This window comes from Symphalangus syndactylus, chromosome 18, assembly GCF_028878055.3.
Source record: "Symphalangus syndactylus isolate Jambi chromosome 18, NHGRI_mSymSyn1-v2.1_pri, whole genome shotgun sequence".
NCBI classification, from domain to species: domain Eukaryota; kingdom Metazoa; phylum Chordata; class Mammalia; order Primates; family Hylobatidae; genus Symphalangus; species Symphalangus syndactylus.
This window is the reverse complement of record NC_072440.2, coordinates 57357434-57380246: the sequence shown is the minus strand read 5'-3', so window position 1 is coordinate 57380246 and position 22813 is coordinate 57357434. Positions and strand designations below refer to the sequence as shown.

At 46.6% G+C, this 22813-nt stretch overlaps 1 protein-coding gene across 4 annotated transcripts in view; it reads right to left on the bottom strand.

Annotated features, from left to right (window-relative positions):
- The window catches only part of CLTCL1 (clathrin heavy chain like 1), a 111956-nt gene that overhangs the window by 20195 nt on the left and 68948 nt on the right, over positions 1-22813 (bottom strand). For all 4 annotated transcript variants that reach the window (XM_055253582.2, XM_055253583.2, XM_063623338.1 and 1 more), the window contains exons 16-24: positions 22303-22445; positions 21727-21961; positions 20237-20359; positions 16478-16623; positions 10722-10905; positions 9334-9526; positions 8568-8725; positions 1877-2041; positions 148-255 (exon numbers count right to left, since the gene is read on the bottom strand). In XM_055253582.2, the coding sequence (XP_055109557.2) occupies positions 148-255; positions 1877-2041; positions 8568-8725; positions 9334-9526; positions 10722-10905; positions 16478-16623; positions 20237-20359; positions 21727-21961; positions 22303-22445 (1455 nt within the window). The remainder of the gene's footprint in view (positions 1-147; positions 256-1876; positions 2042-8567; positions 8726-9333; positions 9527-10721; positions 10906-16477; positions 16624-20236; positions 20360-21726; positions 21962-22302; positions 22446-22813) is intronic.

Genomic DNA, 22813 nt, shown 5'->3' with positions numbered 1-22813 from the left:
ACACATGAATCTTCCCCTCAGGGCCATGCTTCATTTCTGCAAATGCAACACTGTGACGGTCACGAGCTAAGGGGATGACCATGCCTCTCTGTGGAGTGTTTAGGCATCACTTGTCATCTGCATTACCAGCAGAGATCATCTGGTCACCTGGTAATAGCACATCAGCTCCTCCAGCTCATCTGCATGAATGACGATGTGAAGACCACACAGCTGTGCGAAGCGGAACTCCTGTCCATCCACACAGGCAAAGCACACCTAGGGGACGGAGGGCAAGCATGAGGGTCCCCAAGACAGGACACAGCACCACAGCAGCTGACTTACAAGGCACACAGTTGCAAATGCAGAAATACCAGCCAGTGGGGTGTTTTAAGTTGGATTCTGAACAAGTAGCTAACTCTAGGATGAATTGTACAAGACTGGGAGGAAAAAATACGACATTTGTAATCTGCAGGCCAAGGGGGTGCTTGACACCATGGAAAGAAGAAAGTTTGTGCATTACTTCTTAGGCCCTGAGTTTTGTTCAGGTGGCGGGAAAGTCATACTGGAATTTCAGGTTTGGGGTTTGAAAATGAAGGCTAAAAAATAATGACCATCAGAGTGCATCTCATCTGAGTGTTGTTTTCATGGGGGAGCTTGCTTTAATAATTTTTTACACTACTTTTGTTTTCTGCACTGTAGAGTATGTATACTTAATGATAACAAGCCTTGAGAAGTGCAGAATTCCCCTGTACAGAGAAGCCCTTCAGCTGCGCTCCCTGAGAGGGCTGACAGGACCAACCCTACACCACAGAGCTGGGTGTGCCGTGCAATTTCCCTACTTCTCCCACCTTCTATACACAGCACATGTTCCCAAGGTAGAGAAAGCAGAACATGAAGATAAACAAAAATAATCACATAAGCCACTGTCATTAACTTGAGATATAATCTTTGGCCCACTGTTTCCTATGTGTGATGCGTACACCAGCACCCTGACAAATCTCCCACATAAACACAGTGGAATTACATCATACATTCTGCATGATGACATATTCCTCGCATAATATTGGCAACATCTTTTCCTGCAACTCTGCCTATTCATCTTAAACAGCAGGGTAGAGTTGTAATGCATACATTAACAAAGGCCTTGGCTGGGCGGAGTGGCTCATGCCTGTAATCCCAGCACTTTGGGAGGCCGAGACGGGCGGATCATGAGGTCAGGAGATCGAGACCATCCTGGCTAACATGGTGAAAACCCGACTCTACTAAAAAACGCAAAAAAATTAGCCGGGCGTGGTGGCGGGCGCCTGTAGTCCCAGCTACTCGGGGGGCTGAGGCAGGAGAATTGTGTGAATCCGGGAGGCGGAGCTTGCAGTGAGCCGAGATCGTGCCACTGTACTCCAGCCTGGGCAACAGAACTAGACTCCATTTCAAAAACAAAAACAAAACAAACAAACAAACAAAAGGCCTTGACATTGGACCTTTAGGCTAATGCTGTTTTGGATATTTCTTCGCAGTTTTTTCTACTTAAAGATGATTCTGATATTATCAGAGAGCCTCCAGACAATTTACCAGTTCGCCACAAAGGACCAATAATGTAAATTTACACTGATTATGCAAATAAGGTGACATGATTAAAAAGTGTTATGAAAATACTTATAATACTGATAATTCCATGCTATTAAGGCTACCTCTAAGGGCCAACTGGTTTGACATCGGATTCTCTGGGGCCTCTGTTCCAACTACAAACACTAGCCTAGAGGCTCTGAGAATCCCAAGGGTTCAGACCCTGCCTGGGCAAGAGACCGGCACCCAGAAGAGTACCGAGCAGAACGCAAAGGACACGGAGAGCGCGCCTGTCCAGAGCACACTCTGCCGTCTGCAGTTGCCCGCAGCTCACCTCCTTCCACGTCCGGGTGCTGCTGGCCTTGCGGCTGTTGTCCACTGCTGCCTGATACTCACCGAGGTGAACCAAGGTGGAAGCCAGGCGGGCAAAGTTAGAAACATTGCTATAGAGCAGCTTGGCAGCCACGTACATTCCCTCCTCATAACAGCGGTCTCCAACCTACGGATAATAGGGTAGCTGGACTGAGACACTCTTCAATGGGAAGATTTCTCCAGAGTTGCTTTTAAGTTCCTAGATGGCAGAGGTATTTTTCTGTTTGCTAGAGTGGTAAGCATCTTTCTGATCGTACCAGTGACCAGATGAAGTTGGCCTTGGCTTTCTAGTCCCTGGACACCCTCCTCCACCTCAGGGGGTGCTTCTACCTGCCTGCTCCTATATAACCCTGCGTTCTGGCACCTCTCAGGCCCCGGCTGTCACCTACCACTTCTGCACCCCACTGGGCCTGGGCTGAGAAGGTGTGCTCCTTGCTGCTTCCAAGCCGCTCCCCTTCCTCCTCAATAAAAACCGTTCACAACCCATCTTGTGTCAGGTATCACTCACCAGCCCCTAGTTCCTGATGCTATTTACAAATCTTTTTCATTCTCTGGCAATTTATTTGACTTCCTATGAGCTGGGGACCTTGTTCTGCTCACAAGAACAAGTCACTGCCATAGCCATACCTTACACCTCAGAAAAGAGATGCCAGCCCTGGGACCCTGCCACAAGTACCTACTCTGCCTAGCACTGCCCAGCTCACCATCCTGAGCGCCTCAACTCCACCAGTCCAGTGACTGGACTGAATTCCTGCAGCTCTGTCCATGCCCAAGTTGCACTTGCCCCAGCTGGTGGCCCCAGATCATGCTGGACAGCTCCTGGCACTCACCCTTGACTCTTCTGATTGTTCTCAGTCCTGCTCAGAGCTAGTTCTCTGTCCTTTCCATACCTGTGGCTGCAGAGCTAAACACAGACAGCAGAACCCCAAAGTGCTGATGGGTCTCTCTAAATTCATGAAGGCTAATATCAAATGCGCTGGCAACACTACCCATCCTATTTCTGCCATCCATGGCACCTCCCACACCACCCCTCCTTCCGTCATCCACGGCACCTCCCCCACCACCCCTCCTTCTGTCATCCACGGCACCTCCCCCACCACCCCTCCTTCCGTCATCCACGGCACCTCGCCTCTTTCCATCATCCATGGCATCTCCTGCACTACCCTACTTCCATCATCCATGGCACCTCCTGTACCACCCCTACACGCCTGTCATCCATAGCACCTCTCCTGCCACCCCTCCTTCCATCATCCATGGCATCTCTCATGTTAACTCTTTCATATCTCCTTCTCTTCTCAAAGCTCTAACGATTCCTCAAGCTGAGTATTTGGCTTCCCTTTTCCTGAGAAAACAAACTATCAGGAGAGCCTTTCACAGCACAGTGTCCGTGGATGTCCTTCCTATGCCACCAAGGCCTGCTCCATGGATGTCCCTGACCCCCTCTCCACATGCTCCATGTCAGGGTTTCAGCAAATCCCTGCATCAGCATCACCTTCTGCATTCATCCACTCTGACAAGCTTGAAGAACCACTGTTCTTTTCTCTAGTTTAAAACAAAACAAAACTGGCCAGGCACAGTGGCTCACACCTGTAATCCCAGCATTTTGAGAGGCCGAGGCAGGTGGATCACCTGAGGTCAGGAGTTCGAGACCAGCCTGGCCAATATGGTGAAACCTTGTCTCTACTACAAATAGAAAAACTAGCTGAGCGTGGTGGCGGGCACCTGTAATCCCAGCTACTCAGGAGGCTGAGGCAGGAGAATGGCTTGAACCTGGGAGGCAGAGGTTGCAGTGAGCTGAGATTGCACCATTGCACTCTAGCTTGGGAGACAAGAGCGAAACTCCATCTCAAAAATAAATAAAATAAAACTAATCCAACTTGCTCTGCCCTCAACCTACCTGGGGGCTGTCAGCCTGTTTCCATGCTTCCCATCAAAGCACAGTTCTCAGGGAGTATCTGTGTGTCCGTAACAGTTGTCCCGTCTTCCTATTCTCTCTGCAATCCACTCCAATCAGGCTTCTGCCAGCCTCTCTGCCAGGGTCACTGCTCCTCCAGACAGATGCAGACATGGTTTTCTGGACACCGCTGCCTGCTTTTCTCCCATCTCGCTGGCCAGTCTCCATCTCCTCCTCTCCCTGCTGTGGGGCTTTGGGGTGCTCTGGCTTCTTTGGCCCATCGCCCCCGAGCCCCATACCCCCACTGCCATGCTCTCCCACACAGGTGGTGGCTGTGGGTGCTGCCTGTCCCTGGAGGCTGCCCATGCACATCTCTAGTCTGGGCTTCTCCTCTAAAACCTAACTCCTACTTCCAGCTGGACAGATCCACATGGCATCTACTAGAGGTCCGACTTGTCCGAATATGAGTCCTGATGCCCCCAGGCAGTCCTCACACACTGTCCCCACATTGGTAAGCATGACCCCCACACCCCCAAACTTGACCCACCCTCACTGCTTCTCTTCTCACACCCCATTTGGCAGCACACCCTGCCAGCTCTGCCTTCAACACACATCCAGAAGCTGACTACGCTTTGCACTTGCCTTGCCCATTTTATCTGCTGTTGCTGCCCCTTGCGACATCACTGCACCATCCTCCTCTATGCATTCCCTGCTCCACCATTGTCCTTTTCTCTGTTTGTAGCATAGCAGCCAGAGGCGTTCCGTTGACCCCTAGACCAGATCATTTTCCTCCTCTGCTCAAAATGTCCAGTCTCACCCAGAGCAGAAGCCAGAGAAGCCAGAGTCCTGACGATGACCCCTGAAGTCCTGACTCGCAGAGGCCAACAGCTGCCTCTTCCTACTGCTCACCAAGCCTCTCTCGCTGGATGGCTGTGCTCCAGCCAGGGGCTCCTGCACCCCACAATGCTCCTCACAGGATCCTTGCACTTGCCCCGTTGTCTTGTTCTAAGGGCTCCTTCCCAGAGGTGTACAGACTCAGCACTTACCCAGGGGCCCTTTCTAAAACCGGAATGTCCACTGTCACACCCACACTGTTCCAACACTTCCTATCCCTGCCCTGCTTCACTTAGCTCCTTATACTCACCATTTAATAGATCACAGTATTTTTAAGAATCTTATGATTCATGGGGCAGAAATCCAATCACTATTTTCCCTGCTATATCCATAGCCCCTACTCTGGCACACAGCTGATGCTTAATAAAAGGTGATGAATGCATAAATGAAGTATTCTATCAAAGGGGTAACCATGTAAGACTTGTTACTGCCAATTTACAGGAAACACAGGGAAAATGAGTTAAATGACATTGTGGAGTTGCAGTCAGCAGATGCCAGACTGTGGGAAACGTATACAAACCAGGCGATGGGCTGGGATCTGGCCCCCAGGCTGAAGTTACTGGCCCCTGTCTCAGGAGGCGACAGCAGAAGGCAGAGAGCTTGTCAGGCCTGGGGTCACTATGAACATAGGTTAAAGAGCCAGGTGTGCCTCTGCCCCACCCAGCCAGACCTATGTGAGGGAGCTTCTGCTCTGGCCCACAGCACCTCTGATTCAGGAGAACCCTGTTACTAACCCAGAGGGGGATTGGGGGCAAGGCTTTGTTTTCTATTATTTTAACTACTTTTTGGATTATAAGGGCAATTTCTAAAGTTACATGATCACTGATTAAAAAAAAAACAAACTTTGCAAACACAGGCAAGTAAAAGAAAAGCAATATGATATTGCCAATTCCAAATCCCAGAGTTGTTCACTGTCCTTATCAGTTTTATACTCCATTGATGGATGTTGTTATTTAACTATTTCTTGGCCAAGCACGGTGGCTCACCCCTGTAATTCCAGCACTTTGGGAGGCTGAGGCGGGCGGATGGTTTGAGCACAGGAGTTTGAGACCAGCCTGGGCAACATGGTGAAACCCTGTCTCTACCAAAAATACAAAAATTAGCTGGGAGTGGTGGCGTGCATCTGTGGTCCCAGCTACTCGGGAGGCTGAGGTGGCAGGATGGCTTGAGCTCAGGAGGTCGAGGATGCAGTGAGCTGAGATCGTGCCACTGCACTGCAGCCTGGGTGACAGAGGAAACCCTGTTTCAAAACAAAAGTACTATTTCCTTTTGCCAGACATTGGCTTTTGATTTTTATTTGCATAATCATGCTGCAATGATTAAATATTTATAGGTAAAGCTATGTGGATCTTTTCTACTTTCTTGGGATAGATTTTTACATCTAGACTTAGAGGTCCATGTTTAGAAATAATAAAACTCTACAGGTATATTTCAAATATTTATGTATTAGCTGAACTGATATTTTCCTTTATGCTTTCTTCCACTGCTTACATGTTTAAAAATTCCTTTCTCAGGCAAAAATTCAAATACATATTTAAAAAAAATTTTAAGGAAAAGCTCAATTTTTACCTTTAATTCTTTCATCTGGAATTTTACTTGGTTACAGAATTACATGATGAACTTTTAACACCTTTCAAAACTTTAATCTAATTTCCAACCATTTTTTTTTTTTTTTTTTTGACACAGGGTTCTCACTCTGTCACCCAGGTTGGAGTGCAGTGGCATGATCACAGCTCATTACAGTCTTGACTTCCCAGGCTCCAGTGATTCTCCCACCTCAGCCTCCCAAATAGCTGGGACTACAGGATGTGCCACAATGCCTGGTTAATTTTTGTATTTTTGGTAGAGATGGGGTTTCTCCATTTTGCCTGAGCTGGTCTTGAACTCCTGACCTCAAGTGATCCACTTGCCTTGGCCTCCCAAAGTGCTTGGATTACAGGCCCTTCACCCCTTTGTTTTCTTTTTGTTATTTGTTTGTTTTTTAAAGACAGGGTCTCCCTCTGTTGCCTAGGCTGGAGTGCAGTGCCCCGATCACAGCTCACCGCAGCCTTGACCTCCTGGGCTCAAGTGATCTTCCCACTTCAGCCTTCCAAGTAGCTGTGATTACAAGTGGATGCCACACACTCGGCTAATATTTTTTAGTTTTTTTAATAGAGATGGGGGTCTCACTATGTTGTCCAGGCTGGTCTTGAACTCCTGGGCTCAAGTGATCTTTCCACCTCTATCTCCCAGAGTTGGGATTAGAGGTGTGAGCCACCGTGCCCAGCCCCAACAACTACTTGGAACTTATTTTGAAATAAAAAGCTCAAAGTTCATTTTGTTATTTTTTTATTTTTTTCCTTTTTAGAGATGGGGGTCTCATTATGTTTCCCAGGCTGGTCTTGAACTCCTGTGCCCAAGCGATTCTCCCACCTCGGCCTCCCAAAGTGCTGGGATTACAGGCATGAGCCACTGTGCCCGGCCCACTTTGTTGCTATTCATTTCAATAAATTGCACGCATTCCTCCAAGAAGAGTGCACTTGTAATTAATATAGAGTTATAATACATTCCATTATCTCTTCATATCTCTGCATCACATTTTCCAAGGGTAACATTTTATCTACATGGCAGACTCCACGATTATTTAGATCTTTTATTTACGGTTAAGGTTTATTTAAACATTTTGGCTTTATTCCTATTAAAAAAGGAATGTTTTCTTCCCCATTATGTTATCTGATTTTTGATGACATAAGCTACTAATTTTTTTTTTTTTTTTTGAGACGGAGTCTCGCTCTGTCACCCAGGCTGGAGTGTAGTGGTGCTATCTCGGCTCACTGCAACCTCCACCTCCCGGATTCAAGCAATTCTCCTGCCTCAGCCTTCTGAGTAGCTGGGACTACAGGCGTGTGCCACCAGGCCTGGATAATTTTGGTATTTTTAGTAGAGACAGGGTTTTGCCATATTGACCAGGTTGGTCTCAAATTCCTGACCACAGGTGATCCACCCACCTCATCCTCCCAAAGTGCTGGGATTACAGGCATGAGCCACCATGCCCGGCCTACTAATTTTCAATATTTATTTTATGCATCCAGATTATTAACTCTGACTCAATTAATTTTGTTTTCTTGTAGTAAACAGAACACCTGGATGTAAGTCTTCACATCTCTTCTAGGAGAATTATTCTGATGTGTACAGCCAAGGGCATGTCAAAATTCCATGGGTCTCAATTTCCATACCAATAATAGCAACAGGTTACTTACTTCCTCGTGTGGCTTGCTTCTCACGATCTTTATCAGCATCACACTAAGGCAGCGGTCCCCAACCCCCACGCCACGGACCACTGCTGGTCTGTGGCCTGTTAGGAATTGGGCACCATAGCAGGAGGCAAGCGAGTGAAGCTTCATCTGTATTTACAGCTGCTCCTCATTGCTTGCATTACTGCCTGAGCTCCGCCTCCTGTTAGATCAGCAGCGGCATTAGATTCTCACAGAGCACAAACCCTATTGTGAACAGCACGTGCAAGGGATCTACGTTGCACGCTTCTTATGAAAACCTAATGCCTGCTGATCTGTCACTGTCTCCATCATCCCCAGATGGGACCATCTAGTTGCAGGAAAATAAACTCAGGGCTCCCACTGAGTCTACATTATGGTGAGTTGTAGAATTATTTCATTATATATTACAATACGGTAACAGTAGAAATAAAGTGGACAATAAATGTAATGCACTTGAATCATCCTCAAACCACCCCCGACCTGTCTGTGGAAAAACTGTCTTTGACGAAACCAGTCCCTGGTGCCAAAAAAGCTCGGGACTGCTGCTCTGAGGAACGTCCCTGGACCTAAATCTGACTGGCAGTGCACAGCCCCCAGGGGGCATGGCCTACCTGCTGGATGTGGGCATTGTTGGGTCCATTAATAAAATCTTGTAGCTCAGAAAGACGGCTGGTTTTAGCCAAGGCAAAAATAAGTTCAGTCTCTATATAGGACTCATGGCCCTTTTTCCTGGCCATCTGCAGAAATTTAACTAGATCCTCCCAGTTGTCTAAAGACAGAAAACAAAGATAGGTTAACCCAGAGCTAATAATTTTAAACAAGGGCTCAATTCCTCCCATTCTGTCCTCAGCCAGACACATTTACCCTCCTGTTATGTCTCACTGGGAACTCAGACTCCAGATAATCTCTAGGAGGTCTTGATTACGCTCACTAAGCAGATCCGTAGCTCAGAAGGGAGGAGGGGAGGGGCAGAGCCACACTGAGGCCGCCTCCCTTAGAAAAGACTTTGCCAGGAGACGGAACGCTTGTTCTGGACATCAGAGAGGTCAGTGCCACAATCAACTTGAAACACCAGAAGATCCCTGGGAATTGTGGGCCTGTCACTGACTAAAATTACTACAGTGGCGATATTGACATATCTAGTGTGCTTAAATGACCTCATCTTGTAAAGGAGGGCAATAGTCAACTAAAGAGCCGGTGTCAATAACAGAATAATGTTTATCTCAGACTCTTGTGGGAAACTTTCATGTAGATGTGCCCTCTGATATCTCTGGATACATCATACATAGAGATTTGTGATAATCTCTTCAACTTCTTGCTTCAGCCAGGTTTTGCATCAGTGAGATGCAGAGCCCCAGGGAGAGGGGATTCACTTACTGCTCCTGCTGGCTGCCTGAACAACTTCCAGGTAAGAGGAAGGGTCATCCCCTCTGATATAGGAGTCGATGGCCTCCTTCACCAAATCTTTCTGGAGCTGGGCTTGGGCCAGCTGACTCCACACAGCAGGCTCATTGCATCTCTCCGCAAACTCATATGCCCGGTCCAGGTTTCCAATGTGCTCAATCAGGACCTAGGGGTTATGAGAGGACTTCCATTCTCTGCAACACCTCGTCAGCTCCAAAAAACAGACACATTTTTGTTTGGTTCCCTGTTCTGCCTAAAGCTGCATGACCATTTCAATTTAGTCAGAAGCAATCAGGTACTAAGTATTTCTCAGATGGATAGGTTGAGGGAAGAGACAAGAGCTATTATATGAGAAGGGGGATGCTGAACAAAGAAGAGACACTCCAACAAAGTGGCACAGAGATGGAGATAGCCAGGTTAAGCTTTCTGGGCTGGGGGTAGGACCTGGGACTTGCTCCTGACCTTGGGAGGAAAGATTGCAACAGAGCATAGAAACTGTAAAAGAGTTCACAAGAATGGCTGTGGGGAATAAGATTGCTCACCAGGCAGAAACAGGCTTGCTGAGCAGCCTGGCAGACTGCGTGACAGTGAGGGCCACCACTATATAGTAGTGGAGGTGGTGTCCCCTAATATGATGAGCTGGTCTGTCTCAAAGCAAGGCCAGAGCCCATGAGGGGGCACAAAAGAAGGGCTCCTGAATTGGGGGTTTCACAGCAGGTATAGAAATAAGGTAAAGGAAGAGGCAAGGATATAAAGATAATTGGTAGGACAGCAGTTCAGGTGAGATGTCCTGTGGTTTAGAACTGATTTGGAAATAAAACCAGAAAAGGCTCATAGACTGGAAAGAAAGGGATGCAGTTTAAAGAAGAAGAGTTCTTGGGGAGGTAGAGGGGCAGGCAGGGAGGGCAGGAGGGCCTGCTCTGGGAACATGACCTTGGATCCTGAAAAGCTCCTGCTGAGGAGATGGGGGAATGGGGAGTATAGGGGGTGAGTAGCATGGTGCAGAGGGCTGGAATGGTTGTCACTGAGGGTAAGATGTGAGTGCCTCTGAAAATCAAACGTTTGTGTCACCAGGGCTGACCAATGACATTGGGTCAGGTACCCAAGTCCAAGGGAGTGCTGGGGAGTGATAGGGAAGGGGCAGACTAACAGCCAATGGAAGGAGCACTCGCAGAGAAGGTCAAGACAAGGGGCCAGCAGGCTGGGAAGATGGGTTGCTGGTGAGGAGCAGAGAAGAGCACGAAGAGATGCGCTGGACAACCAGAGGGTCTGACACCCTTGGAGAGGACAAGGGCTTGCAGGGCGCACTCGTGATATGGCAGAAGGTGCTAGGTCCAACATGCTTGCACTCAGCAGCCCACCTGGATTGCTGAGGCATTCATATCAAACTTGTGGAAGACGGTGAAGGCCTCCTCATACAGTGCGCTGCTGACAGCGATGCTTGCGACATCCAGTGCGTCATAGTTGTCCAGGCGGCTGATGTACTCCATGACCCGTGTGCGGTTTGCCTTGATGGCAGTCAGGATCAACAGATTCTGTAGATTCCTGAGGAGAGAGGGTGGTCAGCACGGCATCCCAGGAATGAAGGCTGTACAAACCATTTTTTGGCAGGTCAGGCATCCCCAGACCCCCAGTTTTTTCAAAAAGGTAATTAATATACACATACATAACTGATAAGTAAATACAACAGAGTATTTGTGAAGTATTTGGGATCTAAAAAGAAACAATATAGCAAAGTCTTGGGAAAGCACAGGTAAGAGAATCAGAATGTGCCAATCAAATCACTGGTAGGGCTGCTATGGCTTTTTAGAGCCCAGCCTCTGGATTCTGCTGTAGAGGTACCTATTTTCCTACCTGTGCTTTCTTTGTGATTCATTATAGCTTTATCACATCTACTGTATTTCTAAGCAATATAGGCAGCTTTGCATTTTTTTTTTAACTTTTAAAAAATTTCGATATGGGGTCTTGCTATGTTGCCCAGCTGGTCTCAAACTCCTGGCCTCAAGTGATCCTCCCACCCTGCCCCCACAAAGTGCTGGGATTACAGGTGTGAGCCACCACACCAGGTCACTTTGCATTTCTTGAACTTTCCTTTGCTTTAATTATAATAGATGCATTCTTGCAAAACTTTCATACAATTCAAAAATGTGGAAGAAAATCAGTGTAACACACCACATATCAAGAATCTAAAAAAGAAATACTACATCATTATCAAATGATTCAGAAAAAGCATCTGACAAAATCTAACACCTATTAATGAGAAAAACTCTCAACTAGAAATAGAAGGAAACTTCCTCAATCTGAGAAAGTACATCTACAAAAAGCCCACTGCTAACATCATAAGTAACAGAGTCTGGACACTTTCCCCGAGAATCAGGAACGAGGCAGGGATGTCCACTCTCCACACTTCTATTTGTGCTGGAGGTTCTGGTTAAGGCATTTAGGCAACAAAAGAAACAAAAAGTTTCTTTTCTATAATGAATCACAAAGAAAGCGCAGGCAGCACTAGATTAGGAAGAAATAAAACTGTCCCCGGTAGCTCACACCTGTAATCCTAGCACTTTGGGAGGCTGAGGCGGGCAGATCACGAGGTCAGGAGATCAAGACCATCCTGGCTAACATGGTAAACCCCGTCTCTACTAAAAATATAAAAAATTAGCTGGGCATGGTGGCGGGCACCTGTAGTCCCAGCTACTGGGGAGGCTGAGGCAGGAGAATGGCATGAACCCAGGAGGCAGAGGTTGCAGTGAGCCAAGATTGCACCACTGCACTCCAGCCTGGGCGACAGAGAGAGACTCCATCTCAAAAAAAAACAAAAAACAAAACAAAAAAAAAACTGTCCCAATTTGCAGCCAACACGATTGATTAAAAAAAACTGGAGAAATCTACAAAAAAAAAAAAAAAACACCAATAAATGAGTTTAGCAAGGTTGTAGAATACAAGGCCAACATACAAAAATCAATTGTATTTCTATATACTGACAATGTTTTTCAGTGAACAACTGTAAACAAAAATCTATTTAAAATACTTCCAAAAATATGAAATAATTATAAATCTAATAAAATCTACATATGACCTATATGCCAAAAACTATAAACTGCTGTTGAAAGAAATCAAAGATCTAAATAAATGGAGAGACATATCACTTTCATAGAATCAACATAGTAAAGATATCAATTCTCCCTAAATTGGTCCATAGATTTCATGCAGTTCCAGTTCCAGCAGATTTTCTTGAACATATAGACAAGCTAATTCTGAAATTTATATAGATAGGCAAAGGAACTACAATAGCTAAAACAATTTTGAAAAAGAATAAAGTTGAGCCCAGGCATAGTGGCTGACACCTGTAATCCCAGCACTTTGGGAGGCCAAGGTGGGAGGAGTGCTTGAGCCTAAGGGTTTGAGACTAGCCTGGGCAATACGGCAAGATCCTGCCTCTACCAAAAAAAAAAAAATTAGCCAGGCCTGGTGGTGCACACATGCAGCTACTCAGGAGGCTGAGATGGGAGGACTGCTTCAGCCTAGGAAGTTGGGGCGCAGTGAGCCATGTTCATGCCACAGCACTCCAGCCTGGGTGACAGAGGGAGACCCTATTTAAAAAAAAGAAAGAAAGAAAAAAGGAACAAAGGTGGAAGAATTACACTATCTGGCCAATTGATTTTTGACAGAGATGCAAAAGCAATTCCATGGAGAAAGAGTATTTTTAACAAATAATGCTGGAATAAACTGGACATTCATATGCAAAAAGCTGAACCTCACCCAAACTTCACACTTTATTGGATAATGAATCTAAATATAAAATGAAAAAAATATGACACTTTTAGAAGGAAATAACAGAAAATCTCTGTGACCTAGGAGTATTAACAGAGTTCTTGATTTAACACCAAAGCACAGTCCATAAAAGAAAAGTTTATGAATTGGACTTCATCAAAATTATAACTTTTGTTCTGTTAATGACACTATTAAGAAAATAAAAGAAAATCTACAGAATGAGAGAACATATGGAAATCACATATCCAACAAAGGACTTGTATCCAGAACATACAAAGAACTCTGAAAACTCAACAAAAAACCAAACAACCCAATTAAAAAACAGGCAACAGATTTCAAGAGACACTTCACCAAAGAGGATCTACGGATGGTAACTGAGCACATAAAAAGTTGTTCATCATCATTAGCCACTAGGGCAATGCAAATTGAAACCACAATGGCAGACTGCTATACATTTATGAGACTGGCTGAGATACAAAATACCAATATACCAGGTGCTGCTAAAGATGAAGAGTGACTGGAACTCTCACATATTGCTGGTGGGAATGCAAAATGACACAGCCATTCTGGAAAACAATAGTTAGGCAGTTTCTTAAACAGTAAATATACCATGTGATTGGGTATGTTTAAACAAAAATCTGGACACAAATGTTCACAGCAGATGTATTCATAATCACCTCAAACTGAAAACCACCCAAATGTACTTTGATGGGTGAAGAGATACTGTGGTACATTCGTACAACAGAATATCATTCAGTGACAAAAAAGAATGTAAGGCTGATGCGATGCACTCACCAACTTGGATGAATCTCAAAGGCGTCGTCACCCTGGGTGAAAGAAGCCCATCACAAAGGAGTCTATACCACGTGATTCCATTTACATGACATTCTTGAAAATGCAAAACTAGTATGGCAGGTGGTAGCCAGGGTTGGGGGTTGAGGTTTGGGGGAATGTATAATATACATGGTAGCTAGCACAAGGGAGTGTTAAAGGGTTGATGGAATTGTTTGTATCCCGACTGTGATGATTCTACAAATCTACACTTGTGTTAAAATTCCTAGCACTGCATTCCCCATCCCCTTCCAGAAGGTCATTTTTACTGTATGGTGGTTTTATAAAAAAGAATTTTAAAGTTAGGTGCTAAGAGTCATCCATGCAGCTGTACAGTGTTCATTTCTAATGCTATCTGGTATGCCACTGTATGACTGTACTACAACCTACTTATTGATGGTTATCTGGATCGCTCTTAGAGCTTTGCCTTGAGTATCCCTGCACATCTCCTCATACAAATGAGCTGAGTTCCTTTAGGGCTCATAAGGAAGAGAGGAAATTGCTGGCTGTGTGCATCTTTTTTCACCAAACTGTTTCCAAATGTAACACGCATTCCCAGCAGGGGCACATAAGAGGTCCAGCTGCTCAACATCCTCATCAGCACTGATGAGGAGAGTGGGGTTCCTGCTGCTCTGGCAGGAGTAACAAAGCATCGGATGATGCACTGTGGCCTCACTCTGTGCCTCCTTGGTGGCTGATGAGGCTGAATTCTTGCCTTAGGTTCACAAGCCGCCCTTCCTCTCACGGGAGGGCCTGCTCAAGCATTCTGCTTGGTTTCTCACTGGGTTGCTTGTGTTTTTCTTTTATTACAACTTTTCCCTACTAATTTTTTGTTGGTTGTGTTGCAAATATCTTCTCCCCATTTGTAGCTTCTCATTCATCCATCTTCTTTATGATAAAGTGCTTAAGTTTAATACGGTCTTACTGGTTTTTCACTAAAGGTTTATTTATGGTTTCTGGTTTCTGTGACTGGTTTAATAATTTATTAGGTCATAAATATATTCTTCCAAGTATATACTCTAAAAATAATATATTTTGCTTTTTTTTTTTTTTTTTTTTGAAACAGAGTCTCACTCTGTCGCCCAGGCTAGAGTATAGTGGCGCCATCTCGGCTCACTGCAACCTCCACCTCCCAGGCTCAAGCGATTCTCCTGCCTCAGCCTCCCGAGTAGCTGGGATTACAGGCACCTGCCATCATGCCTGGCTAAATTTTTATTTTTAGTAGAGAAAGGGTTTCACCCATGCTGGCCAGGCTTGTCTCAAACTCCTGGCCTCCCAAAGTGCTGGGATTACAGGCGTGAGCCACTATGCCCAGCCAAGGCTATTTTTACCTACACATAAAACTGTCTGGTGAAATCATCACAGAAGGAAGAGCACGAACTTGAGGTTACCTGCATGTTTGAGAAGTGAGTGTTTAAGAAGACAGCAGAGCTACAGCCACCTGTTTAAGTGCCTGGAAGTACCCACAAACTAACAACTATCAAAGGAGTTGATCAGGCAGCAAGACAGAATATTCTAGCCACCTCAGGCACCTTAATCCTGGCATCCTGTCATTAGTCAGGGTTTATGATTCCATTAAAATATAATTTCACATTCCATATACCATTACCATATAGCATCTCCAAGTTTAAAAACACACACACAAATTCCTCTCTATAATACTACAGCCCTTGACAGCCTTTCTGGCCTACAAAATAAATCTCATAATTAAATCTTTACAGCTGCACTTATGATGTGAGTTGATTAAAATCTGACACAGAATCTCTGATGGTGAATTTTGAAGTGGAGAGGAACCCTGGGTGGCTGGCCCATGCGGAAGCACGCACTCTTACCTCTATGGTGCCTGCCCATGCAAAAGAACCATGCACTTCCACCTCTAAAGTGCCGGTCCATGTGGAAGCACGCACTCCCACCTCTATGATGCCGGTCCATGCGGCAGCACGCACTCTTACCTCTATGGTGCCTGCCCATGCAAAAGAAGCACGCACTCCCACCTCTATAGTGCCAGTCCATGCAGAAGCACGCACTCCCACCTCTATGATGCCGGGCCCGTGCGGCTGCCTCTGCCACAGCTCCTGCTCATCTGGCTTCTACATTATACTTCTGGCAAGTCTTCCCTGATACATGACCAGATCTAGTTCTCCTGTCACCTTTTTCCAAGCTTTGTTCACCATGATTTGAAGAGTTCAACACATCCTTAGGCCACATGAGACTTTCATAAAATGCCAGCTCGCCTTCTCTGGGCATTGTGTGAAAGGACAGTGTGGGCCAGAGCAGTAAGAGGAGTGCAGGCTCCTGGAAAATGTGAAACTGAGGCTGGGCTCTGAGACAGGCAGGAGCTAATACGGGAAGGGCTAGACTGAGATAGAGGAGGGGGTAAGAAGATTGGCATGTCTGAGCAGCAGCCAATGGGCAGGCTGGATGGGTGAAGCGGTACGAGATTGTAACAGAAGATGAGTATCAAGCAGATGTTTGAATCTGCCTGTGTCCACAGCTGCTCCTGGCATAGCCTCACCTGTGCTCGCTGAAGACAGAGTTATCCAGAACTATCTTCTCCAGCAGTTCAATCAGTTCATTAGGCAGGTCGGCTGTCATAAAGGCTTTGACAGTGACCGAAATCTCTTCAGGATCTCGTGTTTCTGACAATGCTGTCTGTACCACCTGGTTTTAAAAAGCAATTGAAAGAACTTGATTAAAGTCAATTCAAGACTGTATCTTTGAAGCTAAACAGAAGGGAAGGACTCCTCCAAGATGGTCTGGAATAGACACAGAGAAAATGGGAGACTTCTTAATGTAACAAAGGAAGGGTTTTCAAAGTTAATTTCAGGAAATTCTCAGTTTGCTCTATTTTGACAATTAGTTTTTCTCTCATATCAAATGTGCTACACAGACTCTTACTCTGCTCCAATGACCAGTGCACTAGGCATTTTGAAATGAATGTCTCCTTTTAGATTTGTCTCTTAAAGCCACTAATAGCAAATATGGCTCCACTTCTCTAATGAAGACACTGCAAGGGCTTCCAGCAGCCTCTTACTAGCAGAGAGCGCTGCCACTGCTGTGGCACAGTCCACAGCCAGAGCTGCAGAGCCACGTGCCTTCACACCGGATGCCACTCAGAACCACAATCTGAAGGAAATTTCCGACCAACAAAAGACTGGCTGTGCCACTCCTCCTCCAATTACAGGTGTCTCACATATAAAAACACTTACAAATAGGGTGGAAAGATAGTTTTCCAAAGAGTACACTTCCCATGTGACATTTCCCATTTGGAACGCCAGCACTGTTCTCTTTGCACTTTGGACCAGGCACCTTCAGTGACTTCGAGGATCTAATATTTTTGCCAAGTTTCTGGTTCTCCTCAGGGGTGGGCAACAGCCGTGTATCAATGAGACAGAAGAGACATCTCTGGAAGGTCTTTCATGGCTAACACAGCCCTCTGACCATGAACTTTCACCTAGCAATCTTGAGGGGCCTTAAAGGAACCTAGGGTCAAGGTCAGTCCAGTCCACCTTTCTGCTAGTCTTTGTGAACTCAATGGTACCATAAGATGCAAAAGTTCTACCTCTGTGGAGTTTGTAATAACCACAACAAGGAGGCTGAAGAGTTTGAGAACAGGAGCTCTCCCAGCAGCTGAGGAACCAAAAGGGTATGCCTGAGGGAAAGGGGCACCAGGACACAGCACAAGTCCATCCAAAGAAGAAGGTACACTTCCTACAGTGACATCTAACTGTCAATTCTTGAAAACCTTGGAGGCCGGCCGTGGTGTCTCACGCCTGTAATCCCAGCACTTTGGGAGGCCAAGACGGGCGGATCATGAGGTCAGGAGATCGAGACCATCCTGGCTAACACGGTGAAACCCCGGCTCTACTAAAAATACAAAAAATTAGCCGGGCATGGTGGCGGGTGCCTGTAGTCCCAGCTACTCAGGAGGCTGAGGCAGAAGAATGGCGTGAACCCGGGAGGTGGAGCTTGCAGTGAGCCGAGATCGCACCACTGTACTCCAGCCTGGGCGACAAAGTGAGACTCTGTCTCAAAAAAAAAAAAAAAAAAAAAAAGAGTTCGAGACCAGCCTGGCCAACAAGGTGAAACCCCATCTCTACTAAAAATACAAAAATTAGCCGGGCGTGGTGGCAGGCACCTGTAATCCCAGCTACTCAGGAGGCTGAGGCAGGAGAATCACTTGAACCTGGGAGGCGGAGGTTGCAGTGAGCCGAGATCACGCCATTGCACTCCAGCCTGGTGAAGAGCAAAACTCCGTCTCAAAAAAAGAAAAAAAAAAAAAAAAAAAAAAAGAAAGAAAGAAAACCTTGGAGCAACTTAAGTAAATACACACAGGTTGTTTTAAGGGCAAAAATAAACTTCTACCGTCTGTTTGAGTAAGTACAGGATGCCCCACCTAAGGTTGCCTCAGGACACTGCTCTCAGTAAACTTCATAATGAGGTTCCACTCCAGACACTAAAAGCAGCCTCCCTTTGTTATTATGTGCTCTGGATTACATGAGCATTGCAGTTGAATTTCCCACCAGGAGGTGGCTACAGATATCCAATTACAGCAGAGATAATGAAAGACCAGCAGCTCTCCCCAGAAACAGGAAGACAAGAGGCCCCCGGTGGCTCTGGTATGGTGCAGTGTTAAAGTGGCCCTTCCCCAGTGCCAACATGAAGTCACCTTCAAGGTATACCAGGTGGCTGGACTATACCTGGAGAAATGTCTGATGTCTGGCAACCTGGATGTAGATCCCTAGTAGAATATTGTGTTGTTTAATATTTTTATTAGATTTGGATGGGTAAGTCCAAAGTTGAAACAGAGATTCAAAACAACATGACCTTCCAGAAATCTCAAAGTATTTCAAAATAAAAAGTTTAAAAAAGTAGTGGCACAGGCTTGAGGGAACAGTGGACAGAAAACGAGAGGATAAAATTCAGTAGAGATAAAGGTCAAATCCAGCCCTCAAGCCTTTCGAAAGCACCGGTCCAGCAGGCTGGCAATGTGTACGAGGGAGGTAGGAGTTTTAACTGGTCCTATTCTCAGGGCTGAAGCCATTTGTTGGACGAGGGTTTTGTTCCAACACTGCTCTTGCCCCACCCCTAAACAGTCTGCCCAGCACCTAGGGACAGTGCTGAAGGCAGCAGAGGCACTATCTGCGAATGTCTGTGAGGCTGTGACTGGAGGGGAGGCTCTTCCACAGGGCTGTGGGAAGCCCTCCCAGAGGCCAAGGCAGACTCCCACCTGCCAGGCCACACCCAATAATGACCCCTGGCCCCAGCACTCTGCCCCATCTCCAAGGAGGTGCTGGATAGTCACAGGGGCATAAAGAGTTCCTCAACAAAGGGAAGTCAGCTGAGACAGCCTTGAAAACTACTTCACCTCTGTCCACAGGGGCTGAGCTGGGCCCAGCATGCAGGCGTGCCATCAGGTACTCTCTTCCTGGGCTGCATATCCCTGCTTTGGATCCAAGGGCCAACTCTATGCCCTTGGCCAGTAAACAGTTCCAAGTCAGCTCACCCTGGGGAATCAAGCTATTTTTAGGCAAGCTATTTCTGCAGGGGAGAAGGTTCATAAGGGCTAAGATGTTTTATTTATTTATTTAATTTTTTTGAGACAGAGTCTCACCCAGTTGCCCAGGCTGGAGTGCAGTGGTGTGCGATCTCGGCTTCCTGCAACCTCCACCTCCTGGGTTCAAGTGATTCTCCTGCCTCAGCCTCCTGAGTAGCTGGGATTACAGGCGTGCGCCACACAGCGTGTTTTTGTATTTTTAGTAGAGATAGGGTTTCACTATGTTGGCCAGGCTGGTCTTGAACTCCTGATCTCAAGTGATCCACCCGCCTCGGCCTCCCAGAGTGCTAGGATTACAGGCGTAAGCCACCATGCCTAGCCTATTTATTTATTTTTTTGAGACGGAGTCTCTGTCGCCCAGGCTGGAGTGCAGTGGCACAATGTCAGCTCACTGCAACCTCCACCTCCTGGGTTCAAGCGATTCTCCTGCCTCAGCCTCCCGAGTAGCTGGGATTACAGGCGTGTGCCACCATGCCAGGCTAATTTTTGTATTTTTAGTAGAGATGGGGTTTCACCATGTTGGCCAGGCTGGTCTTGAACTCCTGAGACCTCAAGCGATCCATCCACCTCCGCCTCCCAGATTGCTGGGATTACAGGCGTGAGCCACTGCACTCGGCCAAGATGTTTTAAATTAAAAATGAAACCAGTCACTTGAGCCACAACGATGATTAGATGGCAAAATGCAGGTGCGCAGACATACCCACCTCTGTGCCTCACCTGGTCAATTAGCTGCCTCCTAGATGGGTTGGTCTCCTCAAGGACATGAGCCCAGAGCTCCGGATCCTTTCTGCGTACCAGGTAGCGGGCCTCGCTTTTGAACAGAGAATTCTCATTGCACACCTGAAATGAGCACACTCGTGTGTAACACAGCAGCCAACCAGCAGAAGCTGCTTGGGAGGACACACCCCAGTTCGTTCCCTGTGTGCCTGATATTGGTTTGGTGGACAGTCAGGGCCCAGGCAAGATGCTATGCTTTGACATGGGATAAGCAGCATCCTACAGGGTTAACAATGGACTCAAACTACCTCAAAATGCCCTTTCCAAGTTTACAACAACTCCCAGGGATGTGCCACATCTCTGGCCAGTAGGACTTCCTGCATTCAGGGACATGCTCTGTCTCCCATTCTGTCTGATACAGCCACTAGCCATGGGAGGCCACTGAGCCCTTGAAATGTGGTGCGTGACAGGAACTAAACTGGTAATTTTTAATTTAGTTAAATTTAAGTACTCATATGTAGCTAGCTTTAAACCATCTGTAAAATGTTATCAGAACAGCCTAGAACTGGTATAAAACAGCATAAACACTGCAATGTTTCAAGACCTAAAAACTGTAAACTGTGCTTTCACTGGCAGATCTGGAGACCTTTTTCTAAATGTTATAACAGATCTCCAAAACACCAACAGTCCACTGGAATGTTCTAGCGTGTGCAGCACTTGCTAAATCCTGGTGAGGATCGGATCTGTTGAGTGCCAGATGCCAGGCACAAGGCTGAGTGGCGTGCACACGTGTTTGCAGATGCAGCACAGTCTGCCTGTGTATCACGGGAAAAGCCCAAGCAGGCTGGTGTGGCACCAACCTCATAGGTGCCCTGTTCATGTCTGGATTTTTAGATCAAATGATTAGGTAGGAACAGTTCATACAATTCAACCTAAACATGTAATTATATGTGGATCCAAGCCTGGGCAGATGCAGGCAAAAGACCTGGGCAGATGTCTCAAGGAGGGGCCAGCAAGAACTCATCGGTCAGGTGATGGGGAAGGGCTTGTGTAGAGGGTTACCCCAAAAAGGGGGCATGAAGTACAAGGGCACTCGGGACATGAGGCACCCAGGGAACTGCAGGCCTCTCCAGGTGGGGTGGCAAGATGGGTGGCTGATCAAGTTGGGGAGTTGGGGAAGCTGGCAGTCCACAGAGAAGCTCACGAGTCAGGCCAAGGAGTTCAATTCTGCCCTCAAATTACCAGGTAACAGTAAGGACTGTAAGCAGAGGGATGATAAGTCAGGTTCAGGGCCAACTCGTCTACAGGTACAATGTGTACAAATCACATGAGCAAGTTCTCAAAAGCTGTGAGAATCACAAGGAAATAATCTCATGACCTGCCATCTCCAGGTGCACAGAAAGCCCTGATCAGCTCCCCACAGGCACACCTTTGAAAGCTTCCCTGGGAGGCCAGGGTTACATGGGCAGCTTAGCACATCTGCTACCCACCTTGATGAGCTCAAGGTCACATTGCCCCCGCTCATAGGCGACACAGGCCAGATGGGGGTCTCGCTTCTCACAGTAGTGGCCCACAACGCTGCTGTCATAGTAGGCATTCTCTCTCAGGAAGCACTCGGGGCTGCTGTTGCTGTCGATGTAGATTTTAGCCAGTGCATTGTGAGTGGCAGGCTCCTCACAGCCTTCCTGAATCCGGGACTCCAGCCAGGGAAGCAGCAGCTTGAGCCTTTGAAAGAAGGAAGGTGCCGTAAAGTCTCAAGGCTACCATTGGAAGTCTTGAGGGCAACTCCAGGGCTCTGACAGATGTTTCCTGAAACAAACAAAAAATCTCGGAGTCCATTAACTTCAGGTTGCTCTAGGGACCAAGATGGACCTGGTTTCCAAACTGATTTCTACTGTTAGGTTTTCCCCCAAGGTCTTCACAGTACCAATAGCAAGTAACTCATTGCTAATCTAAGATGTGTACATGAACGACCAGCACAGAGACAGTCCTGGAGAATTAGACAGAAAGAACAACAGACACTAGAATCCAGGGGTAAGAGAAAACACCAAGTAAGGACACCTTACCTATTTCTTTTTTCTACTTCAGCCACCAACTCATCAGTAGAGAACTGTCCTCTCACTGCCATGATTAAGTGTTTAATCACTTCCTCAGAACAATCCACATCAAGCAGCCCTCCAATCACAGCTGGGGTCCGGCTAGGGTTGACCTAGGGTAGTCAAGGTCAAGTAACTTCAATGCTGCAGACACAAGTTACTGTTAGAAGCCTCCTACGACGTGGACAGTTTGGGCAAAACCCTGAAAGGGCTCCTGTTTAGCACTGCGCTGTGTCCCACCAAAATTCACCTGCTGATGTCCTAACCCCTAGTGGGATTCTATTTGGAAAGAGGGTGTTTAAGAAGGTAATCAATGTCAAGGTTGGGGCCCTAATGTAATAGGACTAGTGTCCTTCTAAGAAGAGGAAGAGGCACCAGGAGTGCACATGCACAGAGGAAAGGCCCTGTGAGGGCACAGCCAGGAGGCTGTCTGCAAGCCTGGGTGACAGCCTTCACCAGAAACCAGCCCTGCCGGCACCCT